The sequence below is a fragment of the Phacochoerus africanus genome, chromosome 14 (assembly GCF_016906955.1).
Source record: "Phacochoerus africanus isolate WHEZ1 chromosome 14, ROS_Pafr_v1, whole genome shotgun sequence".
NCBI lineage: Eukaryota > Metazoa > Chordata > Mammalia > Artiodactyla > Suidae > Phacochoerus > Phacochoerus africanus.
The window spans coordinates 52,470,604-52,490,995 of NC_062557.1; the positions used below are offsets into that span (position 1 = coordinate 52,470,604).

The following is a 20,392-nucleotide window of genomic DNA, read 5'->3' on the forward strand; positions in this document are numbered from 1 at the left end:
TAGGAGTAAGCCTTGGAGCTCGGCAGCATCCCACACCCCCCAAATCACCCCCACCCTAGAATGCTGCCTTCTCGGAAACTTCTGGCAGGCCTCCCCCTCCTCCCTCCACCCCACGAACATGCCCCTTCCCCAGGTGTTCCAGGGCATGCTGAGAGCCAGCAAGGACTTCCACGACACCAAGGCCAGCATCACTCGACTCTGGATCCACGAATGTTTCAGGTGAGGTCCCTGTGCCCCGCCAGATCCAGGCCTCCCCAGGCGCAGGCCTCCATGCCCGCCCTGGGCCCTTTCCTCTTCACTCCCAGACCTCACTCCAGCTCCCTGCCAACAGGGTCTTCTCTGACCGACTGGTTGATGTGGCAGACACGGAAGCCTTCGTGGGCATCATAAGTGACAAACTCGGCTCCTTCTTTGACCTCACGTTTCATAACCTTTGTCCCAACAAACGGTCTCCTATCTTTGGTGAGCTGGGTGCTGTGGCTCCTGTAGGCTGGAGACTCGAAGGAGATGGGTTGGGAGAGTTGGGGAGTCCCGTGGTGGCCTAGTGGGTTAAGGATCCAGCGTTGTCACTGCTGTGTCTCAGGTTTGATCCCTGGCCCAGCAACTTCCCCATGCCACGGGTGTGGCAAAAAAAAAAAAAAAAAAGGTGGGGGAGTTAGGGCACGGAGTCCTGTGGATGCCTAGGGCGCTTTGGGGAAGCCTGGGGAGTGATCGGACCCCCTCTTCCCACGGCTCAGGGGACTTCCTGCGGGAGCCCAAGGTATACGAAGACCTGACCGATCTGTCAGCGCTGAAGACAGCCATGGAGACGGCGCTGCACGAGTACAACCTGTCACCCGCTGTGGTGCCAATGAAGCTGGTGCTCTTTCGAGAGGCTGTCGAACACAGTGAGCGCCTACGACTCCCAGGCCTTCCCCGGCGCCCCGGTCCTCTGCTTTTCCAGGGAAACGGGGATTCCTTCCCCAGTCTCTCCTAGCTCACGGCCCAGAAGTTGCCTTCCTCCCTGACCCCAGAGGCCCTCGTGGCAGTGGGCGGGGCTTTTCCTTGGTGACAGTGTTTAACTGACCCGATGGAGATTAGATTGCCGGGAGTTCTCTCGTGGTGCAACAGGTTAGGATCCAGCATGGTCGCTGCGGTGACTTGAGTGGCTGCTCTGGCTTGGGTTCAGTTCCTGGCCCAGGAACTTCCACATGTCACGGGTGAAGCCAAAAAAAAAAAAAAAGAAAAGAAAAAAGAAAGAAAGAAAGAAAAAGTTGAATTTCGGGAGTTCCTGTTGTGGCTCCGCTCAGCACTAACCAATCCGACTCCTATCCATGAGGATGTAGGTTCGATCCCTGACCTCACTCAGTGGGTTAAGAGTCTGGTGTGGCCGTGGCTGTGGTGGAGGCCTGCAGGTGCAGCTCCAATTCAGCCCCTGGCCTGGAAACTTGCATATGCCGCAGGTGTAGCCCTAAAAAGCAAATAAAATAAAGTTAAAATTAAAAGTGGAATTGCTACTGGGACTTCAGACACTCTGCCCACAGCTGTTGGTGCCTCTCTTGCAGTTTTAGGCTGCCCCTTCCCCAGCCTAGGGCCTGGAGGTCCCCTGAGGTTGCTCAGCCAACTCACTACCCTCCCCCCGCAGTCACACGCATCGTGCGTGTCATTGGACAGCCTCGGGGCAACATGCTCTTGGTGGGCATTGGAGGCAGCGGGCGCCAGAGCCTGGCCCGCTTGGCCTCATCCATCTGCGACTACATCACCTTCCAGATTGAGGTCACCAAACATTACCGGAAGCAGGAATTCCGAGACGGTAAGATGGGAGAGGCTTGGGGCTGGGAGTGAGAGACCAGCTGCCCCAGCCCTGTGATGACAGGAGAAGGGAAGGGCGGAGCCGGGTGGAGGGATGCGCCAGGCCCGGGCTATGTAGGGGACCGTGTCGCATGGGTGTCGTGAGCTGGGGGAGGGGTCCTAAATCTCAGAAGAGGAATGAGCAGAGTTCCCTTGTGGCACAGCGGGTCAAGGATCCGGCCTTGTCAACCGCAGTGGCTCGGGTCACTGCTGTGGCACGGGTTTGATCCCTGGCCCGGGGAACGTCCACATGCTGCGGGCACGGCCGAAACGAAGAGGGGTGAGGGACAGGGCGGTGAATCTGAAGGGTGTCTGTGTCATCTGGCGCAGATATCAAGCGTCTGTATCGCCAGGCGGGGGTGGAGCTCAAGGCCACGTCCTTCCTCTTCGCGGACACCCAGATCGCTGACCCGGTGTTCCTAGAGGACATTAACAACATCCTCAGCTCCGGCGAGGTCCCCAATCTCTATAAGACGGATGAGTTTGAAGAGGTATGCTCCCCTCCACGCCCACTACCCAGATCCCAGAGGATGCTACTGTAGCACCCCCCACCGGGTGGAAAGCCACACCTTGTGGAGTTCCCCAGTGGCTCAGCAGGTTAAGGATCTGGCATTGTCACTGCTGTGGCACAGGTTCCATTCCTAGGGCCGGAACTTCCGCAGGCCACCAGCACGGCCCCCCCCCCCAAAATCCCCCAAAACAAAAAACCCCACACCTCGTGAGCCCAGCCTCACCTGCTGCTCCCTCATCCCTCCTGGCCTGGATTCCACCCTTGAATCGTCAGCCCCCTGACCATGCGGCTACTTTTTTTTTCTTTTTTTGGGTCTTTTTGTCTCTTAGGGCCGCACCCGCATCAAATGGAGGTTCCCAGGCTAGGGGTCGAATCGAAGCTGTAGCCCTTGGCCTACACCACAGCCACAGCCACGCCAGATCCGAGCCACGTCTGCAACCTACACCACAGCTCACGGCAATGCCAGATCCTTAACCCACTGAGCGCGGGATCCATCCCACGTCCTCGTCCTCACAGATGCTAGTCAGGTTCGTTAACCGCTGAGCCATGATGGGGACCCCCCCCCCCCCCGTGTGGCTTCTGTGCAGATCCAGGCGCACATCATAGAACAGGCCCGGGCGGAGCAGGTGCCCGAGTCCTCGGACAGCCTCTTCGCCTACCTCATTGAGCGCGTGCGCAACAACCTGCACATCATCCTCTGCCTCAGCCCCGTGGGCGACCCCTTCAGGTGACCTGCTCCTCCCCCGTCCCAGGGGCCTCGTCCCCGCTCTTGGCCTCTGGCCTCTCCTGCCCCCCACGCCCCATCTCCTTCCCGTGGACTGTGCTTTCCTTCAGGAAGCGCCTGCTGCTTGCTAGGACTCAACCTCTCTCTTTTGGCAGATCAGCTTCGTTTATTTTTCTGGAAGGTGGTGCGGATTTTTTGGTTGTTTTTAAACTTTTTAATGTGGTGAAAAACAGGTAAAATGAACTATTTTAACCATTTGAAAGTGGACAGCTCAGTCGTGTGACGAATATTCACATTGCTGTACAACAGATCCCTAGAACAGTCTCATCTTGCAGAACTGCCAGTCTGCACCCCGTGAACAACTCCCCTGCCAGCCCCAGGCCCTGGCAATCACCCTCGACTTTCTGTGAGTGACAGCTCTTGGTACCTCACATCAGTGGAATCGTACAGTTTTTGTCTTCACGTAACTGGCTGGTTTCACTGAGCATGACGTCCTCAAGGTCCACACGCTGTGGCGTCCCTCGGACTCGCCTTCCTCTTTAAGGCCGAATAACACTCGGTCGTGTGCATGCACCACATTGTGCTTAGCCGTCTGTGTGACCAGGTTTCTAAGAGCATCAGAAAGTAGGAGGACTGAGCACTCGGGCAGAGGCAGTTTCAGTTGCCATTTTTTTTGGTCTTTTTTTTGGTCTTTTTTTTTGTCTTTTTTGTTGTTGTTGTTGTTGCTATTTCTTGGGCCGCTCCCGCGGCATATGGAGGTTCCCAGGCTAGGGGTCGAATTGGAGCTGTAGCCACCGGCCTACGCCAGAGCCACAGCAACACGGGATCCGAGCCACGTCTGCAACCTACACCACAGCTCACGGCAACGCCGGATCGTTAACCCACTGAGCAAGGGCAGGGACCGAACCCGCAACCTCATGGTTCCTAGTCGGATTCGTTAACCACTGCGCCACGACGGGAACTCCACCTTCCTGCTTGCTTGCCGTGCTGTGGCATGTGGAAGTTCCTAGGGCCAGAGATTGACCCTGTGCCACAGCAGTGATAACACTGGATCCTTAACTGCTAGGCTACCAGGGAACTCCGTAGGTCTTTCTGACCCCAGAACTTGTTTCTAAATACTGTACCGACCTGCTCTGAGTGGAGCAGAATCTGGACAAGGAGACAGGAGAGCACGGGGATGGGGTTTTTCGGTTCCCGGGGAGCGGGCGGACCTGTGGCCGTCGCTGGTGGCTGAGTCTGCGACTGGATTTAACTGCCTCTTGAAACCCTTGCCAGGAACTGGATCCGCCAATACCCAGCCTTGGTGAACTGCACAACCATCAACTGGTTCTCAGAGTGGCCTCGCGAGGCCCTGCTGGAGGTGGCTGAGAAGTACCTGCTGGGAGCCGACCTGGGGACCCAGGAGAACGTGAGGCCCTCCTCCCCGCCTCTCCTCACCCCCACACCTCCGCCCACGTCCATTCTCCGTCTGCCTTGACTCTTGCTCGGTCTCACATCCTTTACCCGCTGGCCTCAGATCCACAGGAAGGTGGCCCAGATCTTCGTCACAATGCACTGGTCGGTGGCTCAGTATTCCCAGAAGATGCTGTTGGAACTTCGAAGACACAACTATGTCACACCCACCAACTACCTGGAACTTGTGTCTGGATATAAAAAGTATGACATAGAGCAGGGGGCGTGGAGGGCTGGGGAGCTTGGTGTCTTTTGAGGGCAGTTGGTGACATGATGTAGTGGAAGACATCCAGGGGTGCTGATGTAGGATGGCGGAGGTGCGGGGAGGGGGCCTCAATTCTGCCCAGGAAGTTAGTTACAGAGAGAGATGGTTTCCAAGGGGCGTGGCCGTTTCAGGGGCCCTCCGGCTGTGACTCCTCTGCTACTCCTTTGTCTTTATCTCGAGAATGATGGCTTTTTGCAACCGTAATACAACCGTGACACCGCCATACATAACTCAGGGTGTGGGCGGGTATGTCAGCATACGGCCCCTCTCTCCCCCTTTACCCCTAGACTTGCCACCATTCCCAAGGAGTCCATATTCATTCATTAAGGTGTATTGAGTTCTACCTTTTTATACGTACAACGAGATAATAATTTGCCTTGAAGGATATAAGAGAAATGTAAGGGGACTTCCCATTGCAGCGCAGCAGAAACAAATCCAACTAGGAACCGTGGGGTTATGGGTTCGAGCCCTGGCCTTGCTCAGCGGGTTAAGGATCCAGCGCTGCTGTGGCTGTGGCGTAGGCCAGCAGCTGTAGCTCCTATTCGACCCCTAGCCTGAGAACCTCCATATGCTGCAGGTGCGGCCCTGCAAAGCAAAAAAAAAAAAAAAGAGAGAGAGAGAAATGTAAAAAAAAAACCCCTCATCTATTAGATTTAGTATTTTAATCTAGGTGAAGAAAAAGCCTTTTGTAATAAATACTGATGACCAATATTAATTTGTTCATTTAACATGTGTTTTGAGCACCTGCTGTGTGCCGGGCACTATTCGGGGTACTCATAATATATATACCATCGACAAAATAGAGTCCTTGGGGTTCCCTGGTGGCTCAGCGGGCTAAGGATCCAGCATCATCATTGCTGGGGCTCTGGTTGCTGCTCTGGTGCAGGTTTGATCCCTGGCCCAGGAATTTCCATAAGCCACAGGAGCAGCCACAAAAATAAATGAAGTGAAATGAAATTTGATTCCATCAGTGAGAACATTTAAAAAAATCAAATAAAGTCCTTGCCTTTCCTGGGTACATGGGCTCACACCCTGTTTACTGTCCCCAGTCCCTGTGCTAAGTTACCCTCTACGTGCGTTTTCTTACTTAGTCCAGAAAACAACCCCGCAGAGACATTCTTTTCTTGGCTGGTGCCGTGTTAAAACGTGTGGAACGAGTTGCCAACATTTAAAACGTGAGAGCCTTGGAAAAATCCAGATTTCCAGCCTCTTTTAAAAAATCAGAAATTGTGGCAGTACTGAGCCCACATTCATTCTCAAAGGGAAAATAAAAAACCAGGCTGGAGCCCAGCGACGGCCGCCCCCTTGGAAGAGGTTTGTGTTTTCTGGTTCATCGCAGCCCCCCTGCCTGCTGCACAGCGGGGGACGGTGGCGGAGTCTCAAGTAGGGAAGTAGTGTGATGAAAACAGTAGCTAGCAAGCTCCTTCTGACAGCGTGTGTGGTGACAGTGGTGCGTAGAATAAATCCGAAGGACAAGAGTCTGGAAGCAGGAAGACCAGTTGGGAGGCTGTCGGCAAGGATCCAGGCAGGAAATGATAAAAATCTGACTAGGGAGGTGGTGGTGGTGGCAACAGGCAGGCAGGCAGGCAGGGCCTCTCCTTCCCGGGGGCCCAGCCCCCCCCAGGCACCTCTCCCTCCTCGGTCCCCCAGGTTGCTGGCAGAGAAGCGGCAGGAGCTGCTGGACCAGGCCAATAAGCTGCGGACCGGGTTGTTTAAGATCGATGAAACCAGGGAAAAGGTGGAAGTGATGTCGCTGGAGCTGGAGGATGCCAAGAAAAAGGTGGCCGAGTTCCAGAAGCAGTGTGAGGAGTACCTGGTCATCATCGTGCAGCAGAAGCGGGAGGCGGATGAGCAGCAGAAGGTGCCCCCGCCCAGCACGGGTCCTGCCCCTCGCACCCCCTGCTCCCCGCCTCCACCGCCGTCACCAAGACGGGGGCTGCGTGGTCCATGCCTCACGTTTTCTGTAGCCTTCTCTTTCATCGTTACCAGCTGCTTTTGCTCAAGGTGCAGGCAAACCCTCATCTTCTTTTCATCCCCAGGCCGTCACAGCCAATAGTGAGAAGATTGCGATTGAGGAAGTCAAGTGCCAGGCCCTGGCTGACAATGCCCAGAAGGATCTAGAAGAGGCATTGCCAGCCCTGGAAGAGGCCATGCGGGTACAGGGACTGGAGGGAGGGCTCAGGAGGGGAATGGGGCTGCCTTCTTTGTTCTTCCAGTCCTTGGAGAGGTGGGGACAAGAGGGCGCTGCAGCTGGGTCCTGTCTCCATCAAGGGCCGCTCTGGCCCCTTGAGCTGATTCTGCTCCCCAAGTTCATCTCTTTCCCCAGGCCCTGGAGTCTCTGAACAAGAAGGATATCGGAGAGATCAAGTCTTACGGACGGCCGCCTGCCCAAGTGGAGATGGTGTTGCAGGCAGTCATGATTCTCCGAGGCAATGAGCCCACCTGGGCAGAGGCCAAGCGGCAGCTGGGTAAGCTAGGGAGCCGCCCGTCCACCCCGTGTTCTTAATCCTCAGCTGGGCACCAGGCGCTCGGAGAGACAGAGACGGATGGGGCTTGGCATCCCCCTCAGCAGCACAGAGCCTGGTGGGGAAGAGAAGGCCTAAGTACCAGTGAAGTTTCTTCGGTCGTAAGCAACAGAAATGATGGTCTTAGCTTAAGGGAGAAAGAAAGAGAGAGAGAGAGCGGTGGTGATACAGATACAGGGAAGTATCACAGAGTCCGAGGACATGCATGCCTTTGCTCGCCCACCCTTAAGATGACAAGCATCTGAAAAGGGAAAAGAATAAAACATCTGTTTTAGTTATTTGTTCGGCCACTCCCCCCGGCATGCAGGAGTTCCCAGGCCAGGGATCGAACCCCTCCGAGTCTGCACCATAACAGCAACCTGTGCCACAGTGGCGACAATGCTGGATGCTTAACCTGTTAGGCCACCAGGGAACTCCTGTTTTATTCTTCCGATCTTTTTCTGCCCTGAGTTCCGTTTTAGAATGTAGCCAGTAAGCTGTAACTTGGTGACCCCCTTCCCTCGAAGAAGGTGCAAAGCCTCTAGAAGAGTGGTGTGGGGCACGGTCAGGCTGAGGATGCTTAAGGCGCGTGATGGGAGATGGGGCTGGGAAGCTTGTGGAGGCCCTGGGAGCTCGAGGTCTAGAGAAGGGGGCAAGGTCAGCAGAAGGAACCTGGGATGAGGCAGATATGCAGGCCTTGGGCACCGAGCCCTGGAAGCACTTAGCGGAGCCTGAGCAGAGGAGGCGAAGTCCCAGGAGGAAGGGGCAGCGCCCTCGGGCTGAGGCCCCCATCTTCGTGCCACAGGGGAACAGAACTTCATCAAGTCGCTGATCAACTTCGATAAAGACAATATCTCAGATAAGGTGCTGAAGAAAATCGGGGCCTACTGCGCCCAGCCCGACTTCCAGCCCGACATCATCGGCCGCGTGTCCCTGGCTGCCAAGTCCCTCTGCATGTGGGTTCGGGCCATGGAGGTAAGCGGTGGGGTGCGGGCGGCGAGCAGTGAGCCTGGCCAGGGGAGGCCGCAGAGGCCCCAGGAGAAAGCCGGGGCGGGTGAGGAAGCCCCAGGGGTGAGTGGGCGGTGGGTGAAGAGGTGCCCGGCTGTCTCCCTGCAGCTGTACGGGCGGCTGTACCGGGTGGTGGAGCCCAAGCGCGTCCGCCTGAACGCTGCGTTGGCCCAGCTTCAGGAGAAGCAGGCAGCCCTGGCCGAGGCCCAGGAGAAGCTGCGCGAGGTGAGCCTCATGCCCTCGTTTGCAGGGTGTCCCCCTCCAGCTGCCGTTTCCGGAACGCTTGGTGACCGGCTAACTCTACTCCCCGGTCCCTCGCAGTCTTGCCTGCCTCCCACTCTGTGCCTTGTTTACACTGGCCGCCTCTGGCTCAGAAAGCTAAGCCTAAGGCGTAGGCACCCGGGCCACTGTCCCCAGGGAGCACTTCCCAAGTCTGACCCTGGAGCCGGCAGTGCCTCTCACCCTGTGGTAGGTCCTTAGGAGATGGATCCTGAGATATTAACTGATGAAATCTGTGCGGCAAACGGGTCTTTGCTGGGGCAGGGTGTCACCATCCCCACTCAGCCAGGAGGAGGGGGAGGGCTTTAAGCCTGGAGGAGCGGATGGGGTCGCCCCGAGGTAGAGAGGGTTACTTACCGTGAGCTGGCTAGACGATCCAGAGGTGAGCTCCTTCCTACAAGATAAGTGCACGAGTAACCCTCCAACGAGACAAAATCTCAGTGCTGCTTATCGAGAGTTTAAAATTCTTCCAGTCTGTCATTGATTGATAGGCAGTATAAACACATCCACATGGTTTGCAATTCAGAAGGCACAGAAGTGTATCCAGTAAGAGTTGTCCCTGCAGCGTGCCGGGCCGCAGACGGCCAGACCATCGTTTCTTTCACCATTTCCCTTTTGATGGATGTATTCATTGTTTCCAACTTTTTGATCTTTGATCGCCCTCCACGTTGGTTGATGTGTCTTCAGCTGTATGGAAAGTTTACATTTTTATGTCATCAAGGCTGGCCATGACAGGAGTTCCCGTGGTGGCGCAGGGGTCAACAAATCCGACTAGGAACCATGAGGTTGCGGGTTCGATCGCTGGCCTCGCTCAGTGGGCTAAGGATCCAGCATTGCCCTGAGCTGTGGTGTAGGTCAAAGACACAGCTTGGATTCCGTGTTGCTGTGGCTGTGGCGTAGGCCGGTGGCTACAGCTCCGATTAGACCCCTAGCCTGGGAACTTCCGTACGCCACGGGTGCGGCCCTAGGCAAAAAAAGACAAAAATAAAATAAAATAAAAACTGGCCATAACCATTTCAAAACCTTTTAACCGATCCAACCGTAGAGAACATTCAAGTCCACCTTCCTCAGATGGGACGAGGAGCCCAAGGTTTAGTGAGATTGAGTGGCTCGCTGGTTACTGATGGAGCCGGGGCTGGAACCCACGCCTCCCGGCTCCAAGCCCCAGCTCCACCAGCGCTCATCGTGATCTCCAGCTCCTCTGGAAGTCATCACTCTCACTCTCTCCTTTTTACCAGCACATAATCACAGTTCTGGCCATCCATTCGGAAAGGTTTCTCACCCCTGGAGGAATCATATCCTGGACCAAATAATTAGGGGTTGTTCCCCTCACGTGTGAACAAAATGGACCTGCAAGGTCAGCTGCTTACAGCGTCGTCATTCACTGCACGGATGTCTGCAGAGCACCTAACGTTCGGTCTCTGGTGGGGAATCCACACCCACCTTGAGGACCCCATTGAGAAGAGCAAGCAGAGAACCACTATTCCTCCTTTGTTACTGAAAGGGCGGCCAAGTGTAAGATCTAAATGCACCTTTTAATGGAACCTCAGAACCCCGCAAGCTTAGCTGCCTTGCTTGCAGATAGCTCCGTGCCGATGCTGAGCTGCATCCCAGGCCAACTAAGAATCTCTGCTAGAGCCTGGAAATGAGTGGTTCGAAACTTCCCCCATCAGGAGTTCCTGTCGTGGCTCAGTGGTTAACAAGTCTGACTGGCATCCACGAGGACGCAGGTCTGATCCCTGCCCTTGCTCAGTGGGTTAAGGATCTGGCATTGCTGTGAGCTGTGGTGTAGGTCACAGACGTGGCTCGGATCTGGCATTGCCATGGCTCTGGTGTAGGCTGGCGGCTACAGCTCTGAGTTCACCCCTAGCCTGGGAACCTCTATATGCCATGGGTATGGCCCCAAAAAGGAAAAAAAAGATGCTTTCCCCATCAGAGCCACCTAGAGGTGGGAAAGCCTGAAGGTAGCACTAGAGTTCTGCTAAGAGGCCAGTAGACCAAGTATATTGCATATCAATCCAAATCTTGGGTAAAGAGTTTTAAACCATTTGCTGGGAGCTCTGAAAAGTTATTTTCCCAGGGTATGCAGCAAGGGTCAGGAACCACTGGCTTAGAAATTATCCTGGAAATTACCCCAAATGGGTCACAACAGGATCTTTAATTTTAATTTTTTTTCTTTTTAGGGCTGCACTGCAGGCACATGGAGGTTCCCAGGCTAAGGGTTGAATCGGAGCTGCAGTCACAGGCCTATGCCACAGCCCCAGCAACACCAGATCCGAGCTGCATCTGCGACCTGTGCTGCAGCTTGTGGCCCCAAATCATTAATCCACCGAGTGAGGCCAGGCATCAAACCCGATACTAGTCGAGTTCTTAACCAGCTGAGCCACAGTGGGAACTCTCAGAATAGGATCTTAATCCACAGAAGTACTCTTAATTTATTTTGATGGCTGTACCCACAGTATATGGAAGTTCCCAGGCCAGGGATTGAACCCAAGCCACTGCAGTCGGGTTCTTAACCCACTATGCCATAGCAGGAAGGCCCCTGCAGTGCTCTTAACTAAGGCCACCCTTGCAGACCACACCTTTCCTCTGCCCAAGCTCAGTTCTCTAGAAATCTCCCTGCTTCACACATCCTGCCTCTGTAGAAACAGCCACTCACCCAAAGCTACAGCCACCTGCCAAGGTCAAAATATCACAAGGTTGGTTTAAAAACTTTCACTCAGGCTGCAGAGGTTAAAAGTCAACCACACAGGAGTTAAAACCCACCAGGCCTAATATGAGTCTCTACAGATCACCTAGCTCAAAACACCTGTTCACACCCAAAGCCTGCCCAGGAACCCCCAGCCCCACAAAAAGCTTCCCAGGGGGTTTTCTGGTCTGCAAGTATGTATACTCCTAAAGGGATCTGAGCCCTGGAGTTCCCATCGTGCTCAGTGGTTAACGAATCCGACTAGGAACCATAAGGTTGCGGGTTCCATCTCTGGCCTCGCTCAGCGGGTTAAGGATCCGGTGTCGCCATGAGCTGTGGTGTAGGTCGCAGACACTGCTCGGATCCCGTGTGACTGTGGCTGTGGCGTAGGCCGGCAGAGACAGCTCCAATTCGACCCCTAGCCTGGGAACCTCCATGTGCCGCGGGTGTGACCCTAAAAAAAAAAAAAGGCTAAGGGGATTTGAACCCTAACAGTCTTCCTCTATGCCCGAGTTCTAAACAAATTGAGAAACAAAACAAAAGGCATGTGGCCCGAATATCACAGTTAAAGGCCTGGTTGGAGGATGTGGCTGACATCTCTGAGCAAGTGGCCCCCCTGTAGTGACCACATCTGCAGAGGGACTTACCCGGTCTAAGACATTGCTGGGGGGGCAGGTGCGAGTGGGACACAAGTCACCCCTAAAAGGAAAGGGCCTGAGTTCAATGGAGCATTCCCAGTTCATTCTTCCCAGTTCTACCAATCAGATCGGTCACCAGCTCCCCTGAAGACGTGAGGAAAAGTCCTAGAGGAAGCCTTCCAACGCACAAGGGAAAGACCACGACAGAGTCGTAACAAGGCACGACCCCAGCGGAAAAAACAAACCCAGAGAAAATGCAGGTTACAGAGAAAAACTCGGAAAAGCAGACCTTATTGGTCTCATCAGAGAGAATGATTAACGAAGAGATGACATCGGCAGATCTAAAATAGGGTGATAAAAGTCCAAACGCAGAAAAGAGAAGAATTCTGGGGAATTTAAAACTGATCAAAGTATGACCTTTGGAAGAAGGATGAGAGGACAGGATCAAAGAATATAACACAGGAGTTCCTGTTGTGGCTCAGCAGTTAACGAACCTGACTGGCATCCGTGAAGACGCAGGTTGGATCCCTGGCCTTGCTCACTGGGTTAAGGATCCGGTGTTGCCGTGAGCTGTGGTGTAGGTCGCAGAGGTGGCTCAGATCCCAAGTTGCTGTGTCTGTGGTGTAAGCCGGCAGCCGTAGCCCCAGTTTGACCCCTAGCCTGGGAACCTCCATACGCTGTGGGTGCAGCCCTATAAAGACAGAAAGACAAAAAAATATAAAACACAAAAATCAAAAACAGAAACAGAAGCAGGAGAGAGAGATGAGACACAATCGAACCCCTAAGAATTTCTGAAAGTGAAAGCATATGACCAGGGCTTAATAGAAAGAGTGTCTAACAACCAGTTCAGCACACACAGTGACCTGTCAGAATGTGCCTCAGCCGCAAACAGCTCAGCCAGTCGCCCGGGTCACCCCGGACACCAGCACGGGTCACAGTAACACTGATGCTGTTTGTTGGTATTTGACCTTTACAATCAGCCTGGAGACAGAGCACGGAAGACCGCATGTGGTTTCTGAATCCGAGTGCTGTCAGCCTCGACAATATCAAAATAGAGAACAGCCTAATAAAACTAGGGAGGGGAGGAGTTTCTGTTGTTGCTCAGTGGCTTTACGACCCAACGTTGTCTCCGGGAGGATGTGGGTTGGATCCCTGACCTTGCTCAGTGGGTTAAGGATCCAGCGTTACCACAAGCTGTGGTGTGGGAGGCTTACGGATGCGGGTCGGATCCAGTGTTGCCATGGCTGCAGCGTAGACCTCAGCTGCAGCTCCAGTTTGACCTCTAGACCAAGAACCTCCATACGCCACAGGTGTGGCTGTGAAAAGAAAAAAAAAAGTTGGGAAGTGGATATAGGTGAGGGTTGAGGGAAAGACGGCAGTGCTTTTGCAGTAGGTAAAATGCAGGTTGTTTGGGGTTGTGGTTTTTTGTTTGTTTTGGCTGCTCCTGGAGCACGTGTGGAAGTTCCTGGGCCAGGGATTAAACCTGCACCACAGCGGCAGCCCAAGCCCCAGCGACGACAACGCCGGATCCTTAACCCACTAAGCCACAGAGGAACTCCCTAAAATGCAGCTTAACACGTTATTCAAAGCTTTAAAGGAAGCCAGCAGAGGAGAGAAAACTCTTAGGAGTAGAGAGAAAGGGATGTTGGTGCGGAGATATTAGGAAATCACATTTTCATCTGTCACAGCATAGTCAATGAGAACAGTCTAAAGTGGATACACCAGGAAACAGCAACGCTGCCGCTACCTGCAGTATCCGTAGAGGATGCGCTGGAAGGACAGTAAAGAAACAGGTTCCAGTGGCAGCTTCAAGAAGGAAGCTGGGTGGAGGCAGAGCAGGGTTGGGAGGAAGACTTTTCATGCTCTTATTATGCCTCTTGAATTTGTAAGTTACTTATGCACGAAGTAAACAACAGTAGAATGGAAAAGAAAGAGCAGCATCAAGATGTGCTCATGCACGTACAAGGCCATTCGTTCCAGCGTCGTTAACGACAGAAAGTGCCGGGAAGACACACACGTCCGTCAGTCGGGGACTCGTTATATAAGTGATGGTTCCAATCAGTTCAGCTTGACAAGAACTGATTTTGGAGACAAGTGAAAAAATAGGAAAGTTCAAGACAGCATTATTGAATGTTACCATTTATCTTTTTGGAAAAAAAAATCATCCATTCAAGAAATATCGATTGAGTGCCAGCCACTTTTCTAGGTGTGACGACTCCGTTGGGGGGTACGGTGCTGCCCTCACAGCGCTTACCCTTTCTTTACTGCTGACGGACCATCTGGACGGCTGCACTAGGAAATGGTGGCAGAGGAGGTTCCCTCTCGGGCTGGGCCTGGAGCCTGGGGTCAGCGGTGGGAGGAAGCCAGACCCTTCACTGGACACACTTTTGTTCCTTTAGAATATTGATTCATGAGAAACGTCGTTACTATTCAAAAAAGACAGAGATGGGAAAAAACATTTTTAAAAAAAGATAAAGATGATGTCAAGTGTGATAATGGTGTTATAATTATGTCTTTTTTTTTTTGGTCTTTTTAGGGCCGCACCTGCAGCATATGGAGGTTCTCGGGCTAGGGGTCCAATCGGAGCTGTAGCTGCCGGCCTGTGCCAGAGCCACAGCAACGCCAGATCCTTAACCCACTGAGCGAGACTGGGGATCGAACCCACAACCTCAGGGTTCCTAGTCGGATTCGCTTCCACTTCGCCACGATAGGAACTCCCTTAATTTAAAAGATTAAGGGAGTTTGCTTGTGTTGCAGCAGGTTAAGTATCTGGCATTGTCACTGGAGATGCTCAGGTCACTGGTGTGGGTTGGATCCCTGGCCTGGGAACTTCCACATACGGTGGTCATGGTCAGAAAGACAGATCAAAACTGTAAAAAGTTAAAAACTGAATATATAGATTTTAAATAGTGGCATAAGCATAATATTCAGACATATGGAGGTACTTAGCAGAAGAAATAAAAAGAGTAATGGTTAAAAAATAATTTGCGGAGTTCCTGTTGTGGCTCAGCAGAAACGAATCTGACCAGCATCCCTGAGGATACAGGTTCAATCCCTGGCCTTGTTCAAGGGTTAAGGATCTGGCATCGCCGTGAGCTGTGGTGTAGGTCACAGACATGGCTTGGATCTGGAATGGCTGTGGCTGTGGCTGTGGCTGTGGTGTAGGCCAGCAGCTACAGCTCTGATTTGACCCCTAGCCTGGGAACCTCCACATGCTACAGGTGCGGCCCTAAACACACACACACAAATTTGCTATTGAAGAATGGGACTGAATAGGGAAGGTGGGCTAGAGGACTGTTACTTCTCATTATAACTCCTTTATTTATATTATTTGGTGTCTCTAACCTTGTGCGTATATTTCTTGCATAAAAGATGGCAACAGTGATGACAACACCACATGCAAAATAAATAATGAACTATAGAACTCTCACATGGTCTGGGCTGGCTGCCTCCCTAGAGACCAGCCTCCATGGGAAGCCAAATTATAATCAGAGTGTGGCTGCTGAGCATGACCTCAGCACAAGGAGGTGGTCACGTGAACACCATGACAGGTGTCATGCAGTCAAGACTATTGGATGCTTGGCCTCCATTGGGGTTAAACCCGACTCGTGTGCAGGGCCAGGGCACCCTTCCCCCTAAGCCCCCAGCCAGTGTTTCCTCTGAGGGGCCCAGCTGATCACCCAGTGACACAGTCTTTCTTTATATGCTAATGCCTTCTAACAGATTACTACAAGGCTTGACCTAAAAGCTGTCCTGTTGCTCAGTGGTGACATTTTGTTTTGTTTGTTTTTTAGGGCTACACCTGTGGCATATGGAAGTTCCCAGGCCAGGGGTCAAATTGGAGCTACAGCTGCCAGGCTACACCACAGCCATAGCAATGTCAGATCCAAGCTGCATCTGTGAACTGCACCGCAGCTCACAGCTGGGCAAGGATTGAATCTGAGTCCTCATGAATACCTGTCAGGTTCGTGAACTCTGAGCCACAAGGGGAACTCCAGCGGTGACGTTTTGAATATTCCTTGGAGGGAGTTCCCTTGTGGCACAGCAAGTTAAAGACCTGGTGTTGTCACTGCAGCGGCTTGGGTGGCTGCCATGCCGTGGCATGGGTTCAATCCCTGGCCTGGAAACTTCCGCATGCTGCAGGTGGGTGTGGCCAAAAAAGTATATTCCTTGGAGAGCTACTGATCCCATTTCCAAGTTCTCAGAGGTCAACCTCAATGGTTGGGCCCAGGTACCTGCTAGGCATTGTGCCACAACCCACATTTATCCTGACAGCAACCCAGATGAGGCTTGCTTGGTGAAGCAGGGCAAGGATCAGAAAGCGCTTTGCACTACTGCATGCTGCCTGTCTCAGCAGGGGTGGCAGCAGGAATGGGAAGTAATGTTTATCACGTGTGTGGCAGGCACTTAGTGTAATGCCAGCCCATGTCTTTCCCTGAAAAGAACAGGCAACACAGCGTGTTCACAGATGCAATTACTATTGGCTGATCAGGCACACATACAGGATCCTGGAAGAGACTCAGTTGTTTCCTCTATTCCTTCCAATTCTTTTTCTTTTTTGGCCATATCTGTGGCATATGGGACCAAATCCTGCAGCTGAGACCTATGTTGCACCCTTAACCCACTGCACCACAAGGGAACTCTCTGGTCTTTTTTGTGAGTTTTTTCTTTTTTTCTTTTTAGGGCCACACCTGCAGCATATGGAAATTCCCAGGCTAGGGACTGAATCAGAGCTGCAGCTGCCACCTACGCCACAGCCACAGCAACACCAGATCCAAGATGCATCTGCAGCCTACGCCACAGCTTCTGGCCACACCAGATCCTTAACCTACTGATCGAGGCCAGGGATCGAACCCGTATCCTCACCCTCCGGGATTCTACATGGAGTTCTTAACCCACTGAGCCACAACAGGAACTCCTGTTTGTTTGAAGTATCATTGATCTACACCCCATGCTAGTTCCTGGTGCACAACATAGCGATTTGGTATTTCTAAACATTACAAACGAGTCCTGGTGACGGAGGCCTCTTTAGGAGGTAAGGCTCTTGTCAGGTCCTGTTTTTGGTTGCGACTCTGGACCCAGGATCTTTTTCTTGAATGGACTCCCTCTTCATCCCTCCACCAGCGCCTGGGTTCTTTCTAGCTTTTTCTTCCTCTCTCAAGGTGCAGCCTTAGGTGTGGCCCCTGGTGCAGTGGCAGGAGTTGCTGTGCTCTTTGGGTCCTCTCTTACCAACATGTCCCATGTGCTTTATTAAGATACTGCAAGAGGTCCGTCTCCCACTCAGCCTTGAGTTCCATTCCCGAGTAGGTTCCAGGCTCAAGGCAAGAGGGGTGAAGAAAGGGAAAGACATCCCGCCTTTTTACGTGTGTTTGATGCTGTTTTTCTCTTCACAACCACCCAGTAGGGTCGGTGTTAATTGTTCCTTTTTTTTTTTTTTTTTTTTTTTGCACACGAGGAAACTGGGGCTCACAGAGATCATTTTACCCGAGGTCACAGAACCACAACATGGCAGACTGGTGCTCTGCAGCCGGAAGAGTCTGGCCTCAAGCCCCATGTTTGACCCCCCACCCCGTACTCTGAATCCTCCCAGGTGGCCGAGAAACTGGAGATGCTGAAAAAACAGTACGATGAGAAGCTGGCCCAGAAGGAAGAGCTTCGCAAGAAGTCCGAGGAGATGGAGACGAAGCTGGCACGAGCCGGGATGCTGGTGTCTGGGTTGGCTGGCGAAAAGGCCCGATGGGAGGAGACAGTGAAGGTGAGATCGGTGGTACCGCCCGGCTCTCCTTCGGCCCTGCCCACCGGGGCCAAGAGCCCCTGTCCCGCTGAGGTTGAAGGACAGGCGGGGAAAACGGGGATGCTTGGGTGTAGGGACATCCAAGAGCAGGGTCTGGGAGTTCTTCCCCTCCCGCCGCACACGTGGTGAGATCAGTGGAAGGAGAGGCTTCCTGTGCCCCGAGGGGTCTGCTTCCAAGCTTAGGAAGGAGCGGGAAAGCACAACGCACCCGCTGCCCTGACGCAAGCTGACACGGGGCATCTTGTCTCTGCTTGCGGTGAGCTCCTGGCCTTATCATAGGGAGAAAGGAGTTCCTGGGAGTTCCTGTCACGGCTTAGTGGTGATGAACCCCGCCGATATCCATGAGGACGTGGGTTCAATTCCTGGCCTCGCTCAGTGGCTTAAGGATCTGGCCTTGCCGTGAGCTGTGGTGTAGGTCACAGACACAGCTTGGATACTGTGCTACTGTGGCTGTGATGTAGGCCAGAGGCTACAGCTCTGATTCGACCCTAGCCTGGGAACCTCCATATGCCGCAGGTGTGGCCCTAAAAAGACAAAAGAAGATGAGGAACTCAAAAGCTGTGAGAGTAGGTTAGAGTTCCCAAGCACAAGGGTCTAGGAGAGGGTGAGACTGATCTAGACAGTGTCCAGAGGGAGCTCCCTGGTGACCTGGCAGTTAAGGATTTGGCATTGTCACTGCTGTGGCTCAGGCTTGATCCCCAGTCTGGGAACTTCTGTATGCCGAGGGTGCAGCCAAAAAAAAAAAGGTAGATAGTGTCCAGAGGAGAAGCCTTCAGAGCAGTCCATGTGCGTCCAGTGCTGGGGCCCCAGCAGCCGTCCCCCTCGCCCCACTGTCCCCAGGGCCTGGAGGAGGACCTGGGCTACCTGGTGGGAGACTGTCTGCTGGCCGCTGCCTTCCTGTCCTACATGGGGCCCTTCCTGACCAACTACCGGGATGAGATCGTCAACCAGATCTGGATCAGGAAGGTGCGCCGGGGCACAGGCGAGAGCGCTCGAGCTGAGGTCGGACCTGTGGGGGTAACATGCTGGAAGGGGCCAGGGTGCTGGGCTCAGGCCTCCCGGCTGAAGCTTGGGCCCCCCCCTGCCCCAGATCCGGGAGCTGCAGGTTCCTTGCTCACCCCGCTTCACCTTCGATAACTTCCTGTCCAATCCCACCAAAGTTCGCGACTGGAACATCCAGGGCTTGCCCTCTGATGCCTTCTCCACCGAGAATGGCATCATCGTCACCCGTGGCAACAGGTAAGGATGCTGCTGGGGGCACAAGGCCCAGGAAGGGCGGAGCCCGGCTCCTGACGCCCGCCGCCTCCTTCAGGTGGGCCCTGATGATCGATCCTCAGGCCCAGGCCCTGAAATGGATCAAGAACATGGAAGGAAGCCAGGTAAACGGGGGTGATTAGACACCCCCTTAGATCCTCTGCCCAACCTGACTCCTCTGGTCCATGCTTAGGGCATTTCCCCCCGTGTCCCTCAGCATTTCTTCCATTCCCCCCCTTGCTCTCCAGGGCCTACAGATCATCGACCTGCAGATGAGCGATTACCTTCGAATCCTGGAAGATGCCATCCAGTTTGGACACCCAGTGCTGCTCCAGAACGTGCAGGAGTATCTGGATCCCACACTCAACCCTGTGCTCAACAAATCCGTGGCTCGAATTGGTCAGGGCTTGGGCTTACTGTGGGGCCAGGCGTGGGGCAAGTCCCAGAGGCCAGCTGAGTAGAACACTTGGGAAGAAAGGGCTGGGTCTTTGTGGTGTCCTCTACTGGCCTGTCCCTGCACTGAGGCAGCCCTGGGCTGGGGCTGTTAGGGCAGGCTACCAGATTCCTGTTGGGGAGCAACGGGTCAGCCCACACCTGGTCAGGTGGGGGTCCTTACCCTGGACCCTCCTGTGGGTGCAGGCGGCCGGCTGCTGATGCGCATTGGAGATAAGGAGGTGGAATACAATACCAGCTTCCGTTTCTACATCACCACCAAGCTCTCCAACCCGCACTACAGCCCAGAGACCTCAGCCAAGACCACCATTGTCAACTTTGCCGTCAAAGAACAGGTGGGCGGGGCTGACGCCTGCAGCTAGGGTGAGTCGGGAAGGGCCATGGAGTCCGTGGAGTCCGGCAGGACTGAGCAAAAGGCTGAGATCGGGCAGCGGGGGCTGTGGGGCTTGAGCGGTGCAAAGGGGTGAAAGGGTGAAGGTGCCTGGAGTGGGATTCTCACCACGAGCCCTGGCCGTCTCAGGGCCTGGAGGCGCAGCTGCTGGGCATTGTGGTCCGGAAGGAGCGGCCGGAGCTGGAGGAGCAGAAGGACTCACTCGTCATCAATATCGCCGCTGGCAAGAGGAAGCTCAAAGAGCTGGAGGATGAGATCCTTCGGTGAGACCCTGCTTTTCCCCCACCCACGGCCCGCGGGTCTGCCCGCAGGCACGACTAGAGCCCCGGGGGCTGATGAGGAGTCCCGCCCCCGTTGCGGCCCAGGACCCCCGAAACCCCTCGGTCCATGCGCCTCTCGGCTGCCCTTCAGGCTGCTCAATGAGGCCACAGGCTCCCTGCTAGACGACGTGCAGCTGGTGAACGCCCTGCGGACCTCCAAGATCACCGCCACCGAGGTGACGGAGCAGCTGGAGACCAGCGAAACCACGGAGATCAACATTGACCTGGCCCGCGAGGTGAGCGCCCGCCCCGCCCCGCCGCCGGGCCCCGCCCCGCCCCG

The 20,392-nt window shown here is 54.1% G+C and overlaps 1 protein-coding gene and 1 long non-coding RNA gene across 3 annotated transcripts in view; one reads left to right on the forward strand and one right to left on the reverse strand.

The window, feature by feature from the left end:
- The window catches only part of DNAH2 (dynein axonemal heavy chain 2), a 103,383-nt gene that overhangs the window by 71,361 nt on the left and 11,630 nt on the right, over positions 1 to 20,392 (forward strand). Inside the window, exons 53-73 of the mRNA XM_047757810.1 lie at positions 134 to 219; positions 332 to 462; positions 738 to 887; positions 1,625 to 1,792; positions 2,161 to 2,321; positions 2,929 to 3,068; positions 4,341 to 4,473; positions 4,582 to 4,721; positions 6,433 to 6,643; positions 6,822 to 6,938; positions 7,109 to 7,250; positions 8,092 to 8,261; positions 8,403 to 8,519; positions 17,491 to 17,655; positions 18,535 to 18,660; positions 18,785 to 18,933; positions 19,007 to 19,073; positions 19,197 to 19,347; positions 19,588 to 19,736; positions 19,922 to 20,055; positions 20,204 to 20,348. Coding sequence (XP_047613766.1) covers positions 134 to 219; positions 332 to 462; positions 738 to 887; positions 1,625 to 1,792; positions 2,161 to 2,321; positions 2,929 to 3,068; positions 4,341 to 4,473; positions 4,582 to 4,721; positions 6,433 to 6,643; positions 6,822 to 6,938; positions 7,109 to 7,250; positions 8,092 to 8,261; positions 8,403 to 8,519; positions 17,491 to 17,655; positions 18,535 to 18,660; positions 18,785 to 18,933; positions 19,007 to 19,073; positions 19,197 to 19,347; positions 19,588 to 19,736; positions 19,922 to 20,055; positions 20,204 to 20,348 — 2,952 coding nt within the window. The remainder of the gene's footprint in view (positions 1 to 133; positions 220 to 331; positions 463 to 737; positions 888 to 1,624; positions 1,793 to 2,160; positions 2,322 to 2,928; positions 3,069 to 4,340; positions 4,474 to 4,581; positions 4,722 to 6,432; positions 6,644 to 6,821; positions 6,939 to 7,108; positions 7,251 to 8,091; positions 8,262 to 8,402; positions 8,520 to 17,490; positions 17,656 to 18,534; positions 18,661 to 18,784; positions 18,934 to 19,006; positions 19,074 to 19,196; positions 19,348 to 19,587; positions 19,737 to 19,921; positions 20,056 to 20,203; positions 20,349 to 20,392) is intronic.
- LOC125114502 (uncharacterized) lies at positions 7,256 to 19,570 on the reverse strand. 2 transcript variants are annotated; one of them, XR_007131821.1, is made up of 5 exons: positions 19,233 to 19,570; positions 18,813 to 19,040; positions 14,155 to 14,326; positions 8,931 to 9,260; positions 7,256 to 7,362 (listed from the first exon to the last, which is right to left on the reverse strand). It is a non-coding gene; the product is annotated as an uncharacterized LOC125114502 (long non-coding RNA). The 2 variants fall into 2 exon arrangements; XR_007131822.1 differs by having other exon boundaries at positions 7,256 to 7,548.